Source organism: Polypterus senegalus, chromosome 9 (assembly GCF_016835505.1).
Source record: "Polypterus senegalus isolate Bchr_013 chromosome 9, ASM1683550v1, whole genome shotgun sequence".
Classification (NCBI taxonomy): domain Eukaryota; kingdom Metazoa; phylum Chordata; class Cladistia; order Polypteriformes; family Polypteridae; genus Polypterus; species Polypterus senegalus.
In genome coordinates this window covers 168,636,407-168,656,160 of record NC_053162.1, presented here as the reverse complement: position 1 = coordinate 168,656,160, position 19,754 = coordinate 168,636,407, and the positions used below count along the sequence as shown (strand labels likewise).

At 42.6% G+C, this 19,754-nt stretch overlaps 1 protein-coding gene across 2 annotated transcripts; it reads right to left on the bottom strand.

Moving 5' to 3' along the window:
• Positions 1-1,531: 1,531 nt before the first annotated feature.
• LOC120535019 (uncharacterized protein CXorf65 homolog) lies at positions 1,532-19,067 on the bottom strand. Of its 2 annotated transcripts, XM_039762521.1 has the most exons (6): positions 18,968-19,067; positions 14,881-14,967; positions 11,508-11,624; positions 3,050-3,124; positions 2,412-2,522; positions 1,538-1,986 (listed from the first exon to the last, which is right to left on the bottom strand). In XM_039762521.1, exons 1-6 carry the CDS (start codon positions 18,990-18,992, stop codon positions 1,913-1,915), a joined length of 489 nt encoding a protein of 162 aa, XP_039618455.1. In that variant the 5' UTR covers positions 18,993-19,067; the 3' UTR covers positions 1,538-1,912. The 2 variants fall into 2 exon arrangements, with proteins under 2 accessions (XP_039618456.1, XP_039618455.1); XM_039762522.1 differs by lacking the exon at positions 3,050-3,124 and having other exon boundaries at positions 1,532-1,986.
• Positions 19,068-19,754: the final 687 nt, after the last annotated feature.

The window sequence follows — 19,754 nt, the reverse complement described above, 5'->3', positions numbered from 1 at the left end:
CTGATTGAGGGGCTACAGGGGATGAGTTATGAGGAAAGATTAAAAGAGCTGAGCCTTTACAGTTTAAACAAAGGATGATTAAGAGGAGACCTGAGTGAAGTGTTTAAAGTGTTGGAAACTCGTTAAGGGGAAATATTACACACATATTAGGAAGTTTTTACTTCACACAGAGAACCACAGTCATGTGAAAAAAGAGACCAAGTAGTGTGATGAACAGGAGGACTTTAGAGACCCTCAAAACTTGACTTGATTTTTTTTTTTGGAAGACTATAAGTGATAGGACTGGAGAGCATTATGGGGCTGAATGGCCTGTTCTCTTCTTGATTGTTCTCATGTCAGGTGTATTTTTCCTTCCACTCGTCTCTTAGACATTCAAACAGAATCCTAACACAAATAAATCGGAACACTGGCAGAGCTGTGTGTTCGGCTGCCCTTTGTTTGTGTGTGATGCTGCATCTCAACATACCACCAAAGAAAGAAAATCAGAGGAGGGATGAGCAATGGGAAAACAGCAAGAAAGAAAATAAAATACAAAAACAAACAAGACAAATGAAAAAGGGATGATTAAATGGAGTTCAGAACAAGAAAGAAAGAAAGAAAGAAAGAAAGAAAGAATAAAGGAGGGGCATTAATCTGACTACAGCATGAAAAAATAAATTAAAAGTAAGGATAGGTAAAGGGAAAGAAAGAAAGAAAGAAAGAAAGAAAGAAAGAAAGAAAGAAAGAAAGAAAGAGTACAACAAAAAAGAACAAAATAAAATCAACAGTTGGAATGAGTACAAGGAGCACGTACAAAGGAAAGAAAATAAAGTGGGGATGATTAAAGGGAAAGAAAGAAAGAAAGAAAGAAAATAAAGGAGGGGCATTAAATTGACTACAACATGAAAAAAATTAAAAGTAAGGATGGGTAAAGCGAAAGAAAGAAAGAGTACAAGACAAAAGAATAAAATGAAATTAACAGTTGGAATGAGTACAGGAAGCACGTACAAAGGAAAGAAAATAAAGTGGGGATGATTAAAGGGAAAGAAAGAAAGAAAAGAAAAGGGGGCATTAAATTGACTACAACATGAAAAAAATAAATTAAAAGTAAGGATGGGTAAAGGGAAAGAAAGAAAGAAAGAAAGAGTACAACAAAAAAGAACAAAATAAAATTAACAGTTGGAATGAGTACAAGGAGCACGTACAAAGGAAAGAAAATAAAGTGGGGATGAATAAAGGGAAAGAAAGAAAGAAAGAATAAAGGAGGGGCATTAATCTGACTACAACATGAAAAAAATTAAAAGTAAGGATGGGTAAAGCAAAAGAAAGAAAGAAAGAGTACAACACAAAAGAATTAAATGAAATTAACAGTTGGAATGAGTACAAGGAGCACATACAAAGGAAAGAAAATAAAGTGGGGATGATTAAAGGGAAAGAAAGAAAGAAAAGAAAAGGGAGCATTAAATTGACTACAGCATGAAAAAAATAAATTAAAAGTAAGGATAGGTAAAGGGAAAGAAAGAAAGAAAGAAAGAAAGACAGGCAGACAGACAGAGAACAACACAAAAAGAATAAAATGAAATTAACAGTTGGAATGAGTACAGGAAGCACGTACAAAGGAAAGAAAATAAAGTGGTGATGATTAAAGGGAAAGAAAGAAAGAAAGAAAGAAAGAAAGAAAGAAAGAAAGAAAGAAAGTTGTTGTTTCCATTGAATTATTGGCCCCGTTCTCCCAGTGACTCGACCTTTCCAGCCGTGACGTTAGCGATTGTTTTATTTCACCAGTGCCGTGAATGCTGATGCCACAATGAGAGCCCCACTGGTCAGACTGACGGATATTCGAAGACGTGATGGCGCTGTGGCCGTTCGGTTCAGATGTTTGTTTCTGCCCTGCTTGTTAATGAGTCCTCTCCTCAGTTTCAAACGTCTCCTCTCAGTCTTTTCTCTGTTTTGTCCTGGCAGAGGCTGCCATGGAAGTCTTACTTCTCTGTGGAGGGATGTGCTGAACTGAAATGACAATTAAAATATGAAAGAAACAAAAAAACAAGATGACTGTCTTAATCGTGTGGTTATATAGAGCCTTTCAAATATATATAGAAATAGCAAGTGTCAAGTCTCCTCTCCTCTCCTCTCCTCTCCCCATTTCTCCATTCTCTTTCCTCTCCTGGCCTTTGATGCTCTTTCTGCCGTCGCTTCTGCTGTGGTTTTCTCCTCCACCTTTCTGGTTTCTCAAAGCGCTCTTTACAGAAGGCTAAGAGCTTTCTCTTCCCGTCAGCAGCCCCCTGGAGACGCCCCCACAGCCCGAGTCGTAGAGACATTTGTAAACTGTTTAACTGGCCGGTATTTAGACTCGCTCATTAAGCTGTGCCATTAACTTGAGTTCTCAGAAGAGCCTCAACAGCCTTATGCTAAAAGAAGGAAGACAAACTGACCTTCCGGGAATGAGGCTGAGGCCGAGGGCGATGCTGGAGACCTCCTGTTCGCTTTCTTTCCTTTGGCTTTGTGTGCGCTCGTCTTGTCCCCATTCTTACTTCCCAGTTTGGCTAAAATGAAAACACACAAGCACTTTAATTTCCACCTCAGCAGCCTCTTGAAGGTCCAGTCCATGGCTCCACAGCTCTGCCACTCTATATGGTTGCTCTCCCAATTGGTGCAGCTGCTTAGGCCCAGTGAACTCTGGGTGGCCATTGGAGCCCCACATTGTAGTCTACTGTCCTGTGTCCACACACCACACTTACGTGAACATCTCCCACGGGCTAAAGACAGCAGGAGAAGCCAGTGAATAAAAACACAGGCCATGAATAGAGAGCCATACAAGACGAGAGACCCCAGAAGTTCTCATTCAGTGTTCTGTGTGAACAGCACCCTTATGACCAGCGGACACAAACTGTCTATGCCAGCTCAACCCAGAGATGCTGAAACAACCTAAAACACAAGTTCAGGGTTATGGGGACAAAGTGGAGACCTGCCACTTGAGCACAGGGAGATCAGGCAGGCGCCACACGGGACACAGCAAATTTGAGATATCGACCAAGGGGTGCTGGAAGATCACCGAAAAGAGACCACTTACCAAGGAACTTGGCGCTGATGACACTCTCATCATTGAGCAGCGAGGTGTAGACGGGCTGAGGAGAGCCAGGGGGTCCTGAAGGGAAAAACAACTCAGTGTCGTGAAAATGGAGGAGCAGACCCTACAAAGAGGAGAGGATGGAAACACACGTGGAATGTGTGGAAGAAAATAAGAAAAAATCAATAGGAAATCAAATAGATAGATAGATAGATAGATAGATAGATAGATAGATAGATAGATAGATAGATAGATAGATAGATAGATAGATAGATGTGAAAGGCACTATATGATAGATAGATAGATAGATAGATAGATAGATAGATAGATAGATAGATAGATAGATAGATAGATAGATAGATAGATAGATATTTGTGAAAGGCACTATATGATAGATAGATAGATAGATAGATAGATAGATAGATAGATAGATAGATAGATGTGATAGGCACTATATGATAGATAGATAGATAGATAGATAGATAGATAGATAGATAGATAGATAGATAGATGTGAAAGGCACTATATGATAGATAGATAGATAGATAGATAGATAGATAGATAGATAGATAGATAGATAGATAGATAGATGTGAAAGGCACTATATGACAGACAGATAGACAGACAGAGTCGGCTAACCAAGCTCTTCAAATGATCTAATCAGCTCGTGTTTAGTACAAGTGCTTTGATGTTTGGTTGTTAACGCTGAGGTTTTCCAAATTCTCCCTAAGATAGATATCTGAATGTTGTCCAACCACATAAACACAAGCAGTGCAAACGCACTTTAATCTCGTAGTTTACTTTATCATTAAAGTAGACCATCGTAAACGTCATGTTAAAACTGGCCCAGTTGTTAATCGCTATGTGCTTCTGGGGTTTCCTCCTGAACTGACAGCAGAGTCAAGCAGCATCACCACACAGAACACATTACATTTATGGTATTTCAACTCTTTGCATATTTAGAATCGAGATTTACACTTGATATCGCTTTCATTATTAAATGCTTTAAAGTATGTGCGTTACATTTTACAGATAAATCGATAATTTCGTTTAAATAATGGATACTGTTAATAATTACACACATGGGGTGACACAGTGGCGGAGCGGTATAGCGCTGCTGTCTCTCAGGGAGTCGCCTCGATGATATTCTCTGCTTGGAGTTTGCATGTTTTCCTGCTGGGTTTCCACAGTGCGCTCCGGTTTCCTTCCAAAGATATGCAGATTTGGTGACACTAAAATGACACTAATGTATGTGAGTGCTTGTATACACCTTGCCATGAGCTGATGACATCTGCCTCGTGCCCAATGCTAGCTGGAATGGGCACATACCTGGATTGATGGATGTAATCATTAAACATCCTTTTCAGAGATATTGCGGCAAGGTGTCCTCGTAATTTAATGGATGTTCCAGGCAATTTACAACACAGCGAAACCGAATGTTTTCTCACCGTGTTAATATCTTGCACTGACACCTGGTGGATTCTTCCAGATTTACGTAAAGTACGCGCGCAAGTATAACCCTTAAAACGTTTACCTAGCAGTAGCCTCCGGCGTCGCGTGAAGTATAAACCTGACCTCACACTCGTGGCTTCGTGTACACACGTTTGTCGTTGATATTCGCACGATTTGTGTTCCTGTTGTTATCCGTTTACTTGCCGCGGTGTTCTATTCAGGACTGTCTGTTCATCGGTGTTTTCCATCAGTTGTCTTTCAAAGATTTTTCTTACGCTTACTTGTTATGTCTAAACCTCACTTTCGTATTATGCCCGGTGCACACTTCTGGTTAATTTAATCTTTTTTAGTACTACTTATTATTTGACTGTCGCATTTATACAAGGCGCTTTACAACATCTGACCCGCAATGTGTTACTTTTCTTTTGGTTTTTTTTCCGACTGTAGCCCAGGCAGGTGAAGTGACTTGCTTAGGGTCCACACAACGATTTGAACCCACGACTTCAGGACTTGAAGTCCAAATCCTTAGCCACTATACGTCACACAGCACATGCGCCATCTACCCCGCTAGCCGATCACGATCACGTCGTTACTGCGTCTTGCCTGTGCGAATGAGAAGGAGGTCAGAGGAATGGTGAGGGTGCAGGGAGTTAGAGTTGGCGAAAGTGGATAAGGTGGGATCAACAGTAGAGAGTTCAGATTAGACAACTTAATTTATGGTTGAGATTTCTCAGCCTGATTTTTTTTAGGATAGTCAAAATATTTAAAACAATAAAGTAATCTTTAATGAACAATATAATCGGATCCTGTGTTCTCAGAAATGACTCATTAACATAACAGTCTCAAACCGGCCTAATCCACTCTAACATCACGTTATATTAACTTCAACATTTTTATTTTTAAACCCTTATTGATACAATACAGCATAAAATGTCTTAAAAATACCAGTAAAAATGAAAACACAAAACATATGTGTACGTACATTCACTGCAACATGGTTCCGAAAAAGAAATCATTTATGCCTCCCCCTGGTGGTAACCTGGAGGAATGTTAACGTACAATAAAGCACTTGAAGCAATTTTTGTTTCATTCAGTTGCAGCGATGTGCATTTTTGCCCAGTCGGTCTTCTCGCAGCGTATGCTTATACACTTAGCCCTCAGTTACGGAAGTGGCTAAGGCTGCCTTCATAAAGGGTCTTTTATTATGCTGTATGTAAGCTGCAGCTGAGATCGCAAACTGGGGTCTTGTTTAGAATGGATCAGCTATCGCAGGCTTAAAATGTTGTAAGTTAGGCAGCTCAACAGCCCCTGACTGCAGAGAGACTATCGACTTAACGCAACGTGACGCAAGATGAGCCAGCATTGCAAACACTTCGTGAACGTTAGCGCCGCACGCTCCGTTCCATCGCGCTTGATTGCCGCTAATCTTAGCTTGAAGATCGGTGTGTGCTGCTTATAGCTTCATTGGCTACTGTGCAGTGGCTTTTAAAGGCGCTATTAAAATGAATTAAAAATTATTAATAAAGGGTCAGCGATCGCTAGCTAAGGGGATCGGGCGAAAGAGGCAGATAACAGCAAAATAATATAACGGTTCAGGGAAGGGCTAGAGGCAACACGCGATGTGATGTCCGTCCATCGCAGGGCACACTCCCACTTACTCAGTTTAGACTTCACCAGGTCTCGTAACCCATACGTCTTTGGGGTGGGAAGTTTTTGAGTGGTCCCAAGAAATGACTTTAATGGGAGTTCATTTAAAAGTGAGAGTAGCCGCAGTTGTTCACTTTGGGGTTGGCAGGGCGAGAAAAGACAAAATGGGAACAAATGGGAAATCTGACCTGCCATGCTAAATTCCTGCAAATATTTGTAGCACAGGTTTAATTAACTTCTTTAATAATGCAATGCAAATAATGTTAAAATAGTTTAGGAAACACGCGTAGAGCTTGAAATTTCATTTTTTTCTGGTACTTTAGAGTGCAGTCTTGTTACATGTTGATTAACAGCATGTGAGTGCGACCATAACGATCCTATAAACCTGAAAAAGTTATTGTCAAATTAATTTAATATTAGAAAAGGAGATAAAAAGTTTTCGTCCCAACAAAATAACGAGCTCACCTCCCATTCTGGAAGCAGGAGTAGTTTTTAACGGTTTCAGTAGAACCGGTATTAAAAAAACAAATCAGATTTGGACCTAAATATTCCTAATACGTATAGGCAAAGTGTAAATGTACCTTTTCGTTCTAAGTATTACGTTTTTTTCCGCAGTTGTGTAATGCGGTTAATTATGGAAGATTATTTGTGCCATTTAATATGGTGTTACGTTGAAATGCAATACATATGCAGACAGGACATTACATTTTACACGGTTGGTTTTATCCTCTCACAATGTAAAACAAATCAACCGAACAATCGATTGTTTTTCAATATGGAGCACAGTTTTTTTTTTTTTTTTGTCAGTTTAAAATGCAATACAAAAACGTATTCCCGTTTAATTTATGTTCATATATCACGAGTCATAACTAAAAGCAAAGCAGACGTATTGAATTGGTCGCTCCATTTGTATTGCATTTCGATTCGAAACCGAGCGCTTATCGCGCCAAAACTAAAATTATTCAAATGACCAATCAGCGTCAAAAGGTGGGGCCAGAGGCGTCAACAGTTTAAGGGCTTGCGCTATTTAAAGTCTTCAGTACATACACAAAGGGAAGCCATTTGTGTGACTGAAGGTGTATGCGTTGCACATCCCGGCCCTCGGTCATCGACACCTGATGATGCTGAGTGCTGGACGCAGTTTATAAAACTGCACCCGCTCCCCGCTCCGTACACCAGGGGGCGCCTTAAAGTCCTCCGTATACACAAAGAGGTGTCGTTTGTGCTACAGAAGGGGCGTGCGATGTGGATACTAAGGAGTCACGAAGAGGGGCGACTTCAACCCACCCCACTTAGGGCTACAAATGGGCTTCAAACAGCACTGCTAGTGAGTTATGGGAAGAACATGCAAACTCCATACAAACAACAGCTGGGTGTTGGATCAGAACCCAGGATGTTGGAGGCGGTAGTACTAACAGCTGTTGTCCATTTCCACCCAGATAAAAAAGCGATCAATACAAATAAGACCTGCAAATTCATGTCTGGTGTAAAGGAAGGCAGGGATGGAGTGCTTTCAATAGTGAGAAAAGCACTATATAAATGCAAAGAATTATTATTATTATTAGACTAGGAATGATGGCTCCTTGCCTGGCCAGGACGTCTAGCGGTCCTTTTCCAAGGTGAACAATGGAGTAGACTGCCTATAAGGGCTGTAAACTCCTCCAGTGCGCTAGGTGGCAGCATCCCTTTACTACACACTCAAAGGATAACCTGGGAATTGTAGACCCTTTGATCAGCACTGCTAGGCGCCATGGGTGCCACCAGAGGGAGGTACCACCTGAGAATAGATGCCCATATTCTAAGCAGTTTCAGCTCAATGTCACGGTGCTGGAAGTACTCCCAGGTCCACCATAAATGGAGCCACTTCACCTCACATGGGCAGCATGGTGGTGCAGTGGTAGCGCTGCTGCCTCACAGTTTGGTGACCCGGGTTTGCTTCCTGGGTCCTCCCTGCATGGAGTTTGCATGTTCTCCCTGTGTCTGCGTGGGTTTGCTCCCACAGTCCAAAGACATGCAGGTTACGTGCATTGGCGATCCTAAATTGTCCCTAGTATGTGCTTGGTGTGTGTGTGTGTGCGTGTGTGTGTGACCTGTCCGGGGTTTGTTCCTGCCTTGTGCCCTGTGCTGGCTGGGATTGGCTCCAGTAGACCCCCGTGACTCTGTAGTTGGATATAGCAGGTTGGACAATGACTGACTGACACTTTACCTCACTCATAGAGTTGGAGTCGGGAGAGGAGGTGGACAATGCCTGCCAGGGTAGGAGTAGATGAGAAAGGGCACAACAGGGAAAATAATGTATTATTGATTATGATTATAAATTGACCCTAGTGTGTGCTTGGTGTGTGTGTGTGTGTGTGCGTGCCCTGTGGTAGGCTGGCGCCCTGCCCAGGGTTTGTTTCCTGCCTTGTGCCCTGTGTTGGCTGGGATTGGCTCCAGCAGACCCTCGTGACCCTGTAGTTAGGATATAGCGGGTTGGATAATGGATGGATGGATGGATGGATTGTGGATGAAGCCTGCTGTGCAAATTTTCTCTCTCTATTGTGAGCTGGAGGGCTGATCGCACTCCAAATAGAGACAGACGCCCCTGGGAAAACCACAAACCCTGAAACACTGACTACACATTGCTCCTTATCCTTGCACTATAATGCGTAATACAAGCCTCGCGCGGTACTCCGCCGACTTATAAGCCTTGCGCAGCGCCTGTCAGTTTGGGAATTGATTGTTTGCTTTTATCTCTCTCTGCTCCTAGCGGAACTGTTATATCTGACTTGTCATGGAGCACGTTTAAGCTCATGTGTTTGCGATGTCTGAATAAAAATCCTTCTTTTTTTCTACGACCTTCTGTGTCTCTGTGCAAATCTGTGACCCAAGCGTGACACTATATAAAATCCAACGTCAGTCTGTCTGTCTGTCCACTTTTCATGAGAGAACTACTTAACAGATTTAGATCAGGTTTTTTTCTATAATTTGTGACTTCTCTCATTGTGCTAAATATCAAAGTTCACTTGCGGTACCAATTTACTTGTGCGAATCAGAGAGACACACAGTGGGCAGAGGGGAGGGGATGGGGCCATCCTCACTCACGTGCCAGCCTCGGGGCGTTTCTTACCTCCACTTAGCTAGCGAATGAGAGAACTACTTGATGGATTTAGATTTTTTTTTTTTTATAGAATTTGTTTGAAGAATCATAGTTCACTTGCAGGACTGATATACAGTGGTGTGAAAAACTATTTGCCCCCTTCCTGATTTCTTATTCTTTTGCATGTTTGTCACACAAAATGTTTCTGATCATCAAACACATTTAACCATCAGTCAAATATAACACAAGTAAACAAAAAATGCAGTTTTTAAATGATGGTTTTACTATTTAGGAGAAAAAAACTCCAAACCTACATGGCCCTGTGTGAAAAAGTAATTGCCCCCTGAACCTAATAACTGGTTGGGCCACCCTTAGCAGTAATAACTGCAATCAAGCGTTTGCGATAACTTGCAGTGAGTCTTTTACAGCGCTCTGGAGGACTTTTGGCCCACTCATCTTTGCAGAATTGTTGTAATTCAGCTTTATTTGAGGGTTTTCTAGCATGAACCGCCTTTTTAAGGTCATGCCATAGCATCTCAATTGGATTCAGGTCAGGACTTTGACTAGGCCACTCCAAAGTCTTCATTTTGTTTTTCTTCAGCCATTCAGAGGTGGATTTTCTGGTGTGTTTTGGGTCATTGTCCTGTTGCAGCACCCAAGATCGCTTCAGCTTGAGTTGACGAACAGATGGCCGGACATTCTCCTTCAGGATTTTTGGTAGACAGTAGAATTCATGGTTCCATCTATCACAGCAAGCCTTCCAGGTCCTGAAGCAGCAAAACAACCCCAGACCATCACACTACCACCACCATATTTTACTGTTGGTATGATGTTCTTTTTCTGAAATGCTGTGTTCCTTTTACGCCAGATGTAACGGGACATTTGCCTTCCAAAAGTTCAACTTTTGTCTCATCAGTCCACAAGGTATTTTCCCAAAAGTCTTGGCAATCATTGAGATGTTTCTTAGCAAAATTGAGACGAGCCCTAATGTTCTTTTTGCTTAACAGTGGTTTGCATCTTGGAAATCTGCCATGCAGGCTGATTTTGCCCAGTCTCTTTCTTATGGTGGAGTCGTGAACACCGACCTTAATTGAGGCAAGTGAGGCCTGCAGTTCTTTAGACGTTGTCCTGGTGTCTTTTGTGACCTCTCGGATGAGTCGTCTCTGCGCTCTTGGGGTAATTTTGGTCGGCCGGCCACTCCTGGGAAGGTTCACCACTGTTCCATGTTTTTGCCATTTGTGGATAATGGCTCTCACTGTGGTTCGCTGGAGTCCCAAAGCTTTAGAAATGGCTTTATAACCTTTACCAGACTGATAGCTCTCAATTACTTCTGTTCTCATTTGTTCCTGAATTTCTTTGGATCTTGGCATGATGTCTAGCTTTTGAGGTGCTTTTGGTCTACTTCTCTGTGTCAGGCAGCTCCTATTTAAGTGATTTCTTGATTGAAACAAGTGTGGCAGTAATCAGGCCTGGGGGTGGCTACGGAAATTCAACTCAGGTGTGATACACCACAGTTAGGTTATTTTTTAACAAGGGGGCAATTACTTTTTCACACAGGGCCATGTAGGTTTGGATTTTTTCTCCCTAAATAATAAAACCATCATTTAAAAACTGCATTTTGTGTTTACTTGTGTTATATTTGACTAATGGTTAAATGTGTTTGATGATCAGAAACATTTTGTGTGACAAACATGCAAAAGAATAAGAAATCAGGAAGGGGGCAAATAGTTTTTCACACCACTGTATGTGTGCTAATCCGAGACAGAGACTGCAGGCCGAGGGGAGTGGGAAGCATGAAGTCAGGAGTGGCAGGGCCCTCCTCACTGTCCTGTTTTCAGCGGCAGAGGATGGCTTGTATGTTATAAAATAAAACAGCCCTTTGAAGCCGGGACTGCCTGGAGTGTGGCTGTATCTGGGTTTTGGGTTTCTGAGACGCCCCCTACAGGCCTAAATGGGTTAATCAGAAACATTCAATTCTCCCAGTATGAGTCAGAGAGTCAGTGTGGAGCTTACAGCGCAGGACATCATGTGATTTTAAAGTGCAAAAATGATGAGGTGTTGTAGTCGAAATGCTAGAGCGGCCACTGAAGTTTACTGGCACAATAGTCAGGTTTCATGCCATCATGCCACAGGAAGAGTGAGTAAGGCAGAGGACAAAGATAAGAAGTCCTTAGTCATTTATTTCAAAGGGGGCCATGCCAAGTATCAGAGATAGGAGACACCTGGCACCCAAAGCCACAGGTACTGTCCAAGGTGCTGTCCTTGACCAGCTGAGATACTCACTGCTTATGCTGACAAGCACAAACTCCTGGCGCTCAGTGAGGATTTCAGAGGCGTACCGGTGTCCATTCTGCAGGAGGTTCTTCACCTGCCCAGTCTCGTCAGCTAGGTCAATCTCAACTGCGCAGAGACAAGAAAGCAAATAAAAGACGTTTTAGAAGAAGCTCAAATTCCTAAACCCTGTCACTTTCTTTGGGGTCTGCCTAAGCAGGCTTACCAACTGAATGAATTCAAAGTTCCATTTTGAAAGGTCAGTCCAGGGTGTGTGAACAAGTGTTCAGTTTAATGCACACATTTTGGAGATTTTTATAACTATGTCTTGACAGATTATTGAGAGTCTCACATTGGGGAGAAAGGAAATCTCAGTCACATGAGTGTCAGCCTTCCCACTTGTTAATGGAGTGAAGTGACAGCTCGAGAAAGCCACAGAACTAATTTAAGCCTTTCAATTCCAGTGAAAACACTACATGTCTTTGTTTGAGTATTTGGTAATGGTGTAAAAAAATGTAAAAAGCAATAAAGATGATATCACCTAACCAATCTTGATTGGAAAAAAAAAAACTAAAGCTATCATAGCAGAAAGGAAAGTCACTAATAACAAAAGAGGAACCTTGAATAACAAACAGCACCAGGATTGTCTTGCTCTGGAAACATTACGAGTTTAAATAGCATAGATCATGACACTGATATACAATGATGTCAAAATTGTATTTATTTATGAATGCATTTAGTATTGTGTATCTTTAAATCTGCCTGGGTGACAAGACCCAAAGTGTACAATTGAAGGAAACAAAGCAGATAAGCTAGTAGAGCAGAGGATGGTTCCCTCCGACAATCCTCTTTTTTATTTATGTTCTGCAACTGAGCACTTGAAGAGTTCAAATTCATTCTTACATTCATTTCACTTGAAATATATAACACCCAGACTGCCACCACAACCCCAACAAACACTTGTGGCCCTGTACCCCCTAAAATTGAACTCCCTGACCCCCCTCCGTGTTTTTTTTTAAGTAATTAAATATTTTTGTATCCACCCAGTTGTGGAACCTGTTCAAAGCCGATTTGGCGTCATGAGGAATGAAAGCTGTCCTGGCAGAATTGAGTGACAAGCTGGAATAAACCCTGGATGGGGCACCAAAACCTCATAATATATAAAGTAAGTCTGTGGGGTAAAATAATACCAAATTACATAGATGTACATCCATCCATCCATTATCCAACCCACTATATCCTAACTACAGGGTCACAGAGGTCTGCCGGAGCCAGTCCCAGCCAACACAGGGCGCAAGGCAGGAAGCAAACTCCGGGCAGGGCACCAGCCCACCGCAGGGTGCACACACACACACACTAGGGACAATTTAGAATCACCAATGCACCTAACCTGCATGTCTTTGAACTGGCAGAACATGCAAACTTCACGCAGGGAGGCGAACCCGGGTCTCCGAACTGCGAGACAGCAGCGCTACCCACTGCGCCACCGTGCCGCCCATAGATGAACATGTTGATCTTATTATATCTTTTATTATGGTCACTTCTTCAGATGAATTGCCCATCTAAATGTAATACCTAATCGTAAATGGTGTAACTTTTGTTGCATCACCAGGCAGAGCAATTAAATATACTTTATCAAGCTGTGGAGTGTCCATCCACACCCGAACTCATTTAGAAATCGTTTTGACGCAAACAGCAGGACTGTCTTCATTCTTGTTATGATTTCTTAAAGGTTTCCTGCAGGTAATGACATTCTTCAATTATCAGGAGATGAAGCTAAGTGCAGAACTGGGGACAGTGGCTGGTGGTGGGCGTGGCTAGTGGTGTACACTTAAAGCAACCCCTCGTTTACTTTTGGTTCTGATGGGCTTTGCATTATAAAGTATTTAGTTGTGTGTTTATTATGTTTAAAAAAGATCACTCTTGAGACATCTCTAAATCCAAATAATGTCAAGGACACAAAAACAATCACCTTAATAAAAGGACAATTGTCTGGTTGCTGTATCTCTGATATTCCAAAAGATAGTGTATCACAAACATTTTTAGCAATAAAATGCACTGCGTTTGTCACTCCAACAGGTGGTACATCACAAACATTTGTTGTTATGAATCCCACATCAAATAGCATATAAGAGAGATGTACACTGCATTTGTCACTCCAACAGATGGCACATGACAAACATTTTTATTAATAAAATGTATAGGTTTTGTCATTCCAACAGATGGAGCCTCACAAACATTAACATTGCTATAATGAATCCCATCTGTGACTCGCTTCTTCCTTATTCCCGAGCCACCCATCCCGGCCCGACCATCTTTCAGGGTCACAAACATCAAATGTACAGTTTTTAATGTCTGGAAAACATCCAGGATTAAATCACTTACAGATCTGTACATAGATAACGTCTTTGCATCCTACGAACAATTACACTCCAAATTTAACTTTCCAGCAACACATTTCTTTCGCTACCTTCAAATTAGGAACTTGTTAAAAAGAATCTTCCTGATTTTCCTCACCTCCCACCTACTTCTATATCGGAAAAAATTTTGCTCAGTCTCGAGGATTCAGACAGCATTTCCGTTATATTTTAAACTAGTTTACAGTCCCTCCCTTTCAAAGATCCCAGAGTACAGCGAAAAAGGATCTCTCACTCAACAGCTCAGAAAAGGAGTGGAAGGTAGCAATGCACAGAATTCACTTGAGCTCCATATGCGCAAAGCATAGATTTATTCAACTTAAAATTACATATCGAGTGCATCACTCTCATGTAAAATTGTCCAAAATGTTTCCAGGGCAAATCTCACCTGTGAATGTTGCAATCGAGTTCCAGCCTCACTGGGCCACATGTTCAGGGCCTGCACCAAATCAACATCATTGGGGACCAAAATCTTGAAATGCCTTTCAGACAGCCTTGGTGTCTCAATCCCTCCTAATCCACTAACAGCCGTGTTTGGTGGGCTTCCAGATGGGCTTAAAGTGGAGAAGGACAAACACACTGGAATGGCCTTCACTACACTATTGGCACTTAGACTTATCTTGCTCCATTGGAAGAATCCTAGCTCTCCTATTCTAAGTCAGAGGGTAACTGATGTTTTATTCTATTTGAAATTGGAAAAACTCAACTTCACACTTAGAGGATCTGTGCAGAACTCTTTCAAAACCTGGCAGGATCTAATCAATGACATTTTAGAATACGCATTTAAATTGAGGAAGCAGGTTCTATTCCTTCTTTACCTCCCTTTATCTTTGTTCATTTATTAATGTATCTATTTACTTATTTTTACTAGCTTAAAATCAATTAAAAAAAAACAACAACACACAAGCTCAAAGTGCTGGCGCCTGGCCTGGCTGTCACTTGTCCCCAGAGCTGTGCCTCGGGCTTACCTTCATTTTGACACTGACAGCTGCTCCTAATGCACTCCAGCAGGCTGATGGCCTTGCAGTGGATATTAAAGAGGGCCTGTTCATTATCTGAAAGGAGGAAACATTTTACAGATGAAACATCAAACTTCACACACTCCTCAGACAAACAGAAGCCAGTCGTCCGCACCTTTGACAGCTGTGCTTGTTTCCTCTCGCAGCGCGGCGTCTACAACAACAGCCTTTTTAAATTATTTATTATTCAGAGTCAGCTGTCACTGTGGTTTGCCTCCAGAGTCTCGGGTTCAAAGTCTGGCCACTCTGATTGGAATTTTGCATATTGTCCTCATGCCCTGCTGGGTTTATTTTGCCCAAATCCCTAAGTTAACTGGTGCCCAGTGCCTCCACAAAGTATTCGGAATCTCTTGCAGCCTTGTGCTAAAATTCTTTAAATTACTTTTTTCTCTCATCAAGCAACACTCAATGTTCCAGAATGACAAAGAGAAAACAGGATTTTAGATATGTTAGCAAATGTATCAAAAATGAGAAACGTAAAGATCGTACTGACACCAGCATTCAGGCCCTCGACTCACAACTTACTTGAAGCACCTTGGGAGTCTTGTTGGGTTTGAGGTGTCAGACTTCACGAACATGAATGTTGAGGACGCTCTGCCGTTCTTCTCCATAGATCTTCTCACGCTCTGCGAAGTGAGATGGTGACCGTCGGTGGAGAGCTATTTCCAGGTCTCTCCAGAGATGTTCAAGTCTGGGCTCTGTTTGGGTCACTCAAGGAGATTTGCAAGGCTGTCCCTAAGCCACTCTTGGGTTGTCTTTGCTTTGTCTTGTTGGCAGGATGAACCTTCAGTTTGAGGTCCGAAGCTCAGCTTTTCATTAAGGATGTGTATTTTGCATTCCCTCAACCCTCAATCTGTTGCCACTCCAACAGATGGCAAATCACAAATATTTTTAGTAATAAAATGCACAGGGTTGGCCATTCCAACAGATGGTGCATCACAAACATTAGCACTGCTTTTATGAATCCCACGCCACCTGGTCACTGATGCTGCCACCAACCTTGCTTCACCACTGGAGTGACATTACGCAGGTGACCAGCTGGGCCTGATTTCTTCCAGGCATGATACTTGGAACCGAAGCAAGACAGTTCAATCCTGGTTTCATTAGGCTAGAGCAGAAGTTCCCAACCCGAAGGGTTCATTTCACCTACTAAGAGGGTACATTTGCTTAAAAAAGCTGAAGTCGTGAAGAAATTGATTTGTTCCCAAAGACGACATGAGAATTTCAACAACTGGGCTATCCAGAATCGTAGGTGTAAAGCAGGAATGGGCGCCTCAGAGACTGATGTGTTCCCATCGGCCCAGTGTGTTTCGTTCTGCCATACCAGTATCTGCTCATCATTACTTGTGGAATTGCATTATTATCTTCTATCATTATTGTTATTTAACCAAAGATGCAGGCCTTTAATGAGCTCTTGGGCATGGCCATCAGCAGTATGTCTGTCATAGAGAGAGTGTCGACCTCGTCAAGAGGTTTACTTACCTTGGCAGTGACATTCATGTCTCTGGTGACTCTTCAGTCAGTAGATGGATTGGGAGAGCATGGGGGGTCATGAGGTCTCTATAAAGGGGTGTGTAATGCACTTGATATCTATGATAAAGGACAAAGGACCAAGTCTTTATAGTCCTGGTGCTTCCTGTCTTGTTCTGTTGTGAGACATGGACACTGTCCAGTGACCTGAGATGAAGACTGGACTCCTGCAGTTCTGTGTCTCTTCGGAAAATCCTTGGGTACCACTGGTTTGACTTTGTGTTGCTCATGGAGTCCTGAATGAGGCACATCACCAGCATTGTGAGGTAGCATCAATTACAGACTATGGCCATGTGGCGCGTTTCCCTGAGGGTGATCCACCTTGTAAGATCCTCATTGTTGGGAACCCAAGTGGCTGGACCGGTCTAAGCGGTCACTCACGTAACAATTGGCAGTAGAAGATAGAGGGTCATTTCCAGAGGGTGAGACTGGACCGCATGTCTGACTGGGGGGGTTGCCAACCGGGATCACAAACTGTTTAATCATGTGTTGGGTGCGGCAACAAACTATACCAGTGCATGCTCCCCAACTTGACTTGACTTGATTATTGTTATTTAAATTATATCATAAAACGCCCCCTTTGTAAACTCGAATTACTGAACAAAACAGCATCGCGTTCTACCCAATCTGATGGTCAGCCTCCTAATGTCTTACTGGTATTGACTGTCTTTGCACAACTTTTTTAGTTGCACATTCTCATTAATCTTGCAATTGTAAAACAGATGTCTTTCCCATCCAGCAGAGGGCGGTAAAAAAAAGAAAAACCTGAAGAAGACCCCACTAAAACCAAACTACAGTCCACATCCTGATTTGCCATTAGAAGGTATTTAACTTGATACAACATTCACACACCTCCTTAACCCGCCATCAAGGATGAACCAGTTTGCTGGACTGGGTGCCAGTCCGTCACACACTCACGGGGCACCAGTTCAGAAGGAACCGAAAATTTGAGCGTTTGAGTTATCGGAGGAAGCCAGTGACGTGCGGTGAGGCACCGACTCCTTCAGAATCAGATTTGCAAATATGTGAACCCAAAAGAGTAGCTTATTCACTCTTCAGTTGGCAGCCAGCACATTGACTACTGGTTATGTTTCATATCTCGTGAGCATTCTTTACACACACATAGTTAAGGTACATCCAGTATTTGGCTGGCGAGAGAGAGCGGAGAGAGCGCATTTGCTCCTCACCCTCCATGTGTTGTAAATTTGCCGTTGCAATTCCACAATTCATACTCATTCAATACAAATGAAAGTATAGAGTGGTGTACAAAAAAAAAACAAAAAAAAAAAACGGATTTCAATTTTGACCTTAATTGAAATAAGTTATTTTTAAAAGCGTTTAATTCTGATGCCGTAATCAATTTTAATGCAGACTGTTCAAGAAAAGGATAAGAAAAACAAAAGAATATTTTATTTAAGGTCAAAATGTAATTGTCCCTTAGTTTGAAGCAAACCTTTTAGCTCTGACATTGGTCTTCCGTTATTTATCACTTCCTGTTGTGACTGAAAGTCCAGTTTTGAGAAATTTTTTAAGCTTAGATATATAATCTTCCGTTTTGGCAGTCAGTCAGAACAAAAAATAAAAATAAACGGACTGCTGCAGTGCACGTGACTTTCTGATGTCGCTAACTTCTTGGCGCCTTTGCGCAGAAGAACAGCAGCAACAAGCGCCGGTTTGCCTCACTCATCTTGTGCCTTTTCACTGCGGTTTTATGTCCGATCAGCAAGAATAAATACGTCACACACATTCATTAAAGATGTTAGCCAGACTGTGGAGAGTATGATTAACGTGTCTGCAAACATTATATTGGCGACTTACAGAGAGACAGCAACAGGCACGCGCCAATTTGCTTGTATCAAGCCAGTGTGTGAGGGAGAGCGCAGTCCGAGGTGAGGTGAGGCCCATCGCTGCTGCACCTCACGTTTCTCCCCTGTATTTGAACAGGAAATGCGCCAATTCGGCGATTTTGACTTTTAAAATGATCAAAACAATTGAAATCATATAGAAAATAAATTTATAGCACAAACCAGTGCACAAATTAATTTAATGTTATCATTATTAGGTTTTTATTTTTTTTACTTTTCATGAGATCCTCCCCTGACCGCACATCCCTCGAGGAAAAGCGATAACGGGGAAATGGCTATCTGACGTGGCTGCAGCGCCGGGCGACCGCAGAGGATTTAGAAGAAATCAAAAATGAAAAGAGCTGAGGGCCTCGAGGATTTGCTCAAACAAGGAAGAAACGAAGCAGTCAGCTAGCGTTACACGAGGGTATGCCAGACTGCTCTTGATCCTTATCTGCAGCCTGAAATGGGAGCGCCTGTCAACAGGGTTCTCCTGTTCGAACTGGACTTGACGGCCATTAGCTGCCATCGGGTAATGAGTAACCAGCAGAACCCCTTCAAAGGTAGCGCTGTCTAGTAATCTGGCGCCCAGAATACTGATAAAAAAGATAAGTTCACGGTAAAGCGATTAAGATCTCCAGAGCGCTGCCCCCTTTACTCACCCCCGTACAGCACCGTAATAAACATCGTGGGACCCCCTCCGTGTAACCGCCAGTCTGGTCCACCTGGCCGCGCTTCTCTGCTTCAGCCGCTCCCGGCCATTCCCACTGTTTACATTGCCGCACAAGACCCGGCTTGTTCAGGGAGCGTGAATCAATAAAGTCAAGTTGTGTTTGTTCACTCGGGGCCGGCCAAGTACGCCATAACTTATTAATGCCCCGCCAGCACAGCTGAGTGGGTCCATTGGCTTTGTGCACCCCGCTCCTTTGAGGGCAGCAGGCTGGTGGAGGGGTGTCGGCAGACTCGTCTGCAGGTGGAAGCGCGTGCGGGAGGATCCTTTACGGTTCTGGGTGGACGCTTTATGAGCTGTAGTCCCAATGGCAAAGGTTTTGACCTCGGTATGTTGTTTGTAAGCGATCAGGGGGCGTGAGCTAAATGTTTTATGAGGAAAGACAACTCATTTAAGATAACGCGCCTATGGGAACAAAATACTTCAAAAGTTAGCGCCATGCATGACCTCATCCTCATTTATGAAGACATCATGGTAAAATCCACCTCACTACAATGGCAGTCTACACTGCCTCCCCTCAACCTGACAAACAATCCCCCCCCGCCCCCCACCCCATATATCTCAGATGACGAAATTCATTGATACGAGTAACGGGCGTCTACCAATTCACACTGATATCAAGAATTCCAAAACTACTCTTAAGACCCCCACCGATATCCAAAAAGTTGATTTTAATCGAAGTTTGAAAGGGTGAATGGTCAGTAAAAGTCCACAGGTCA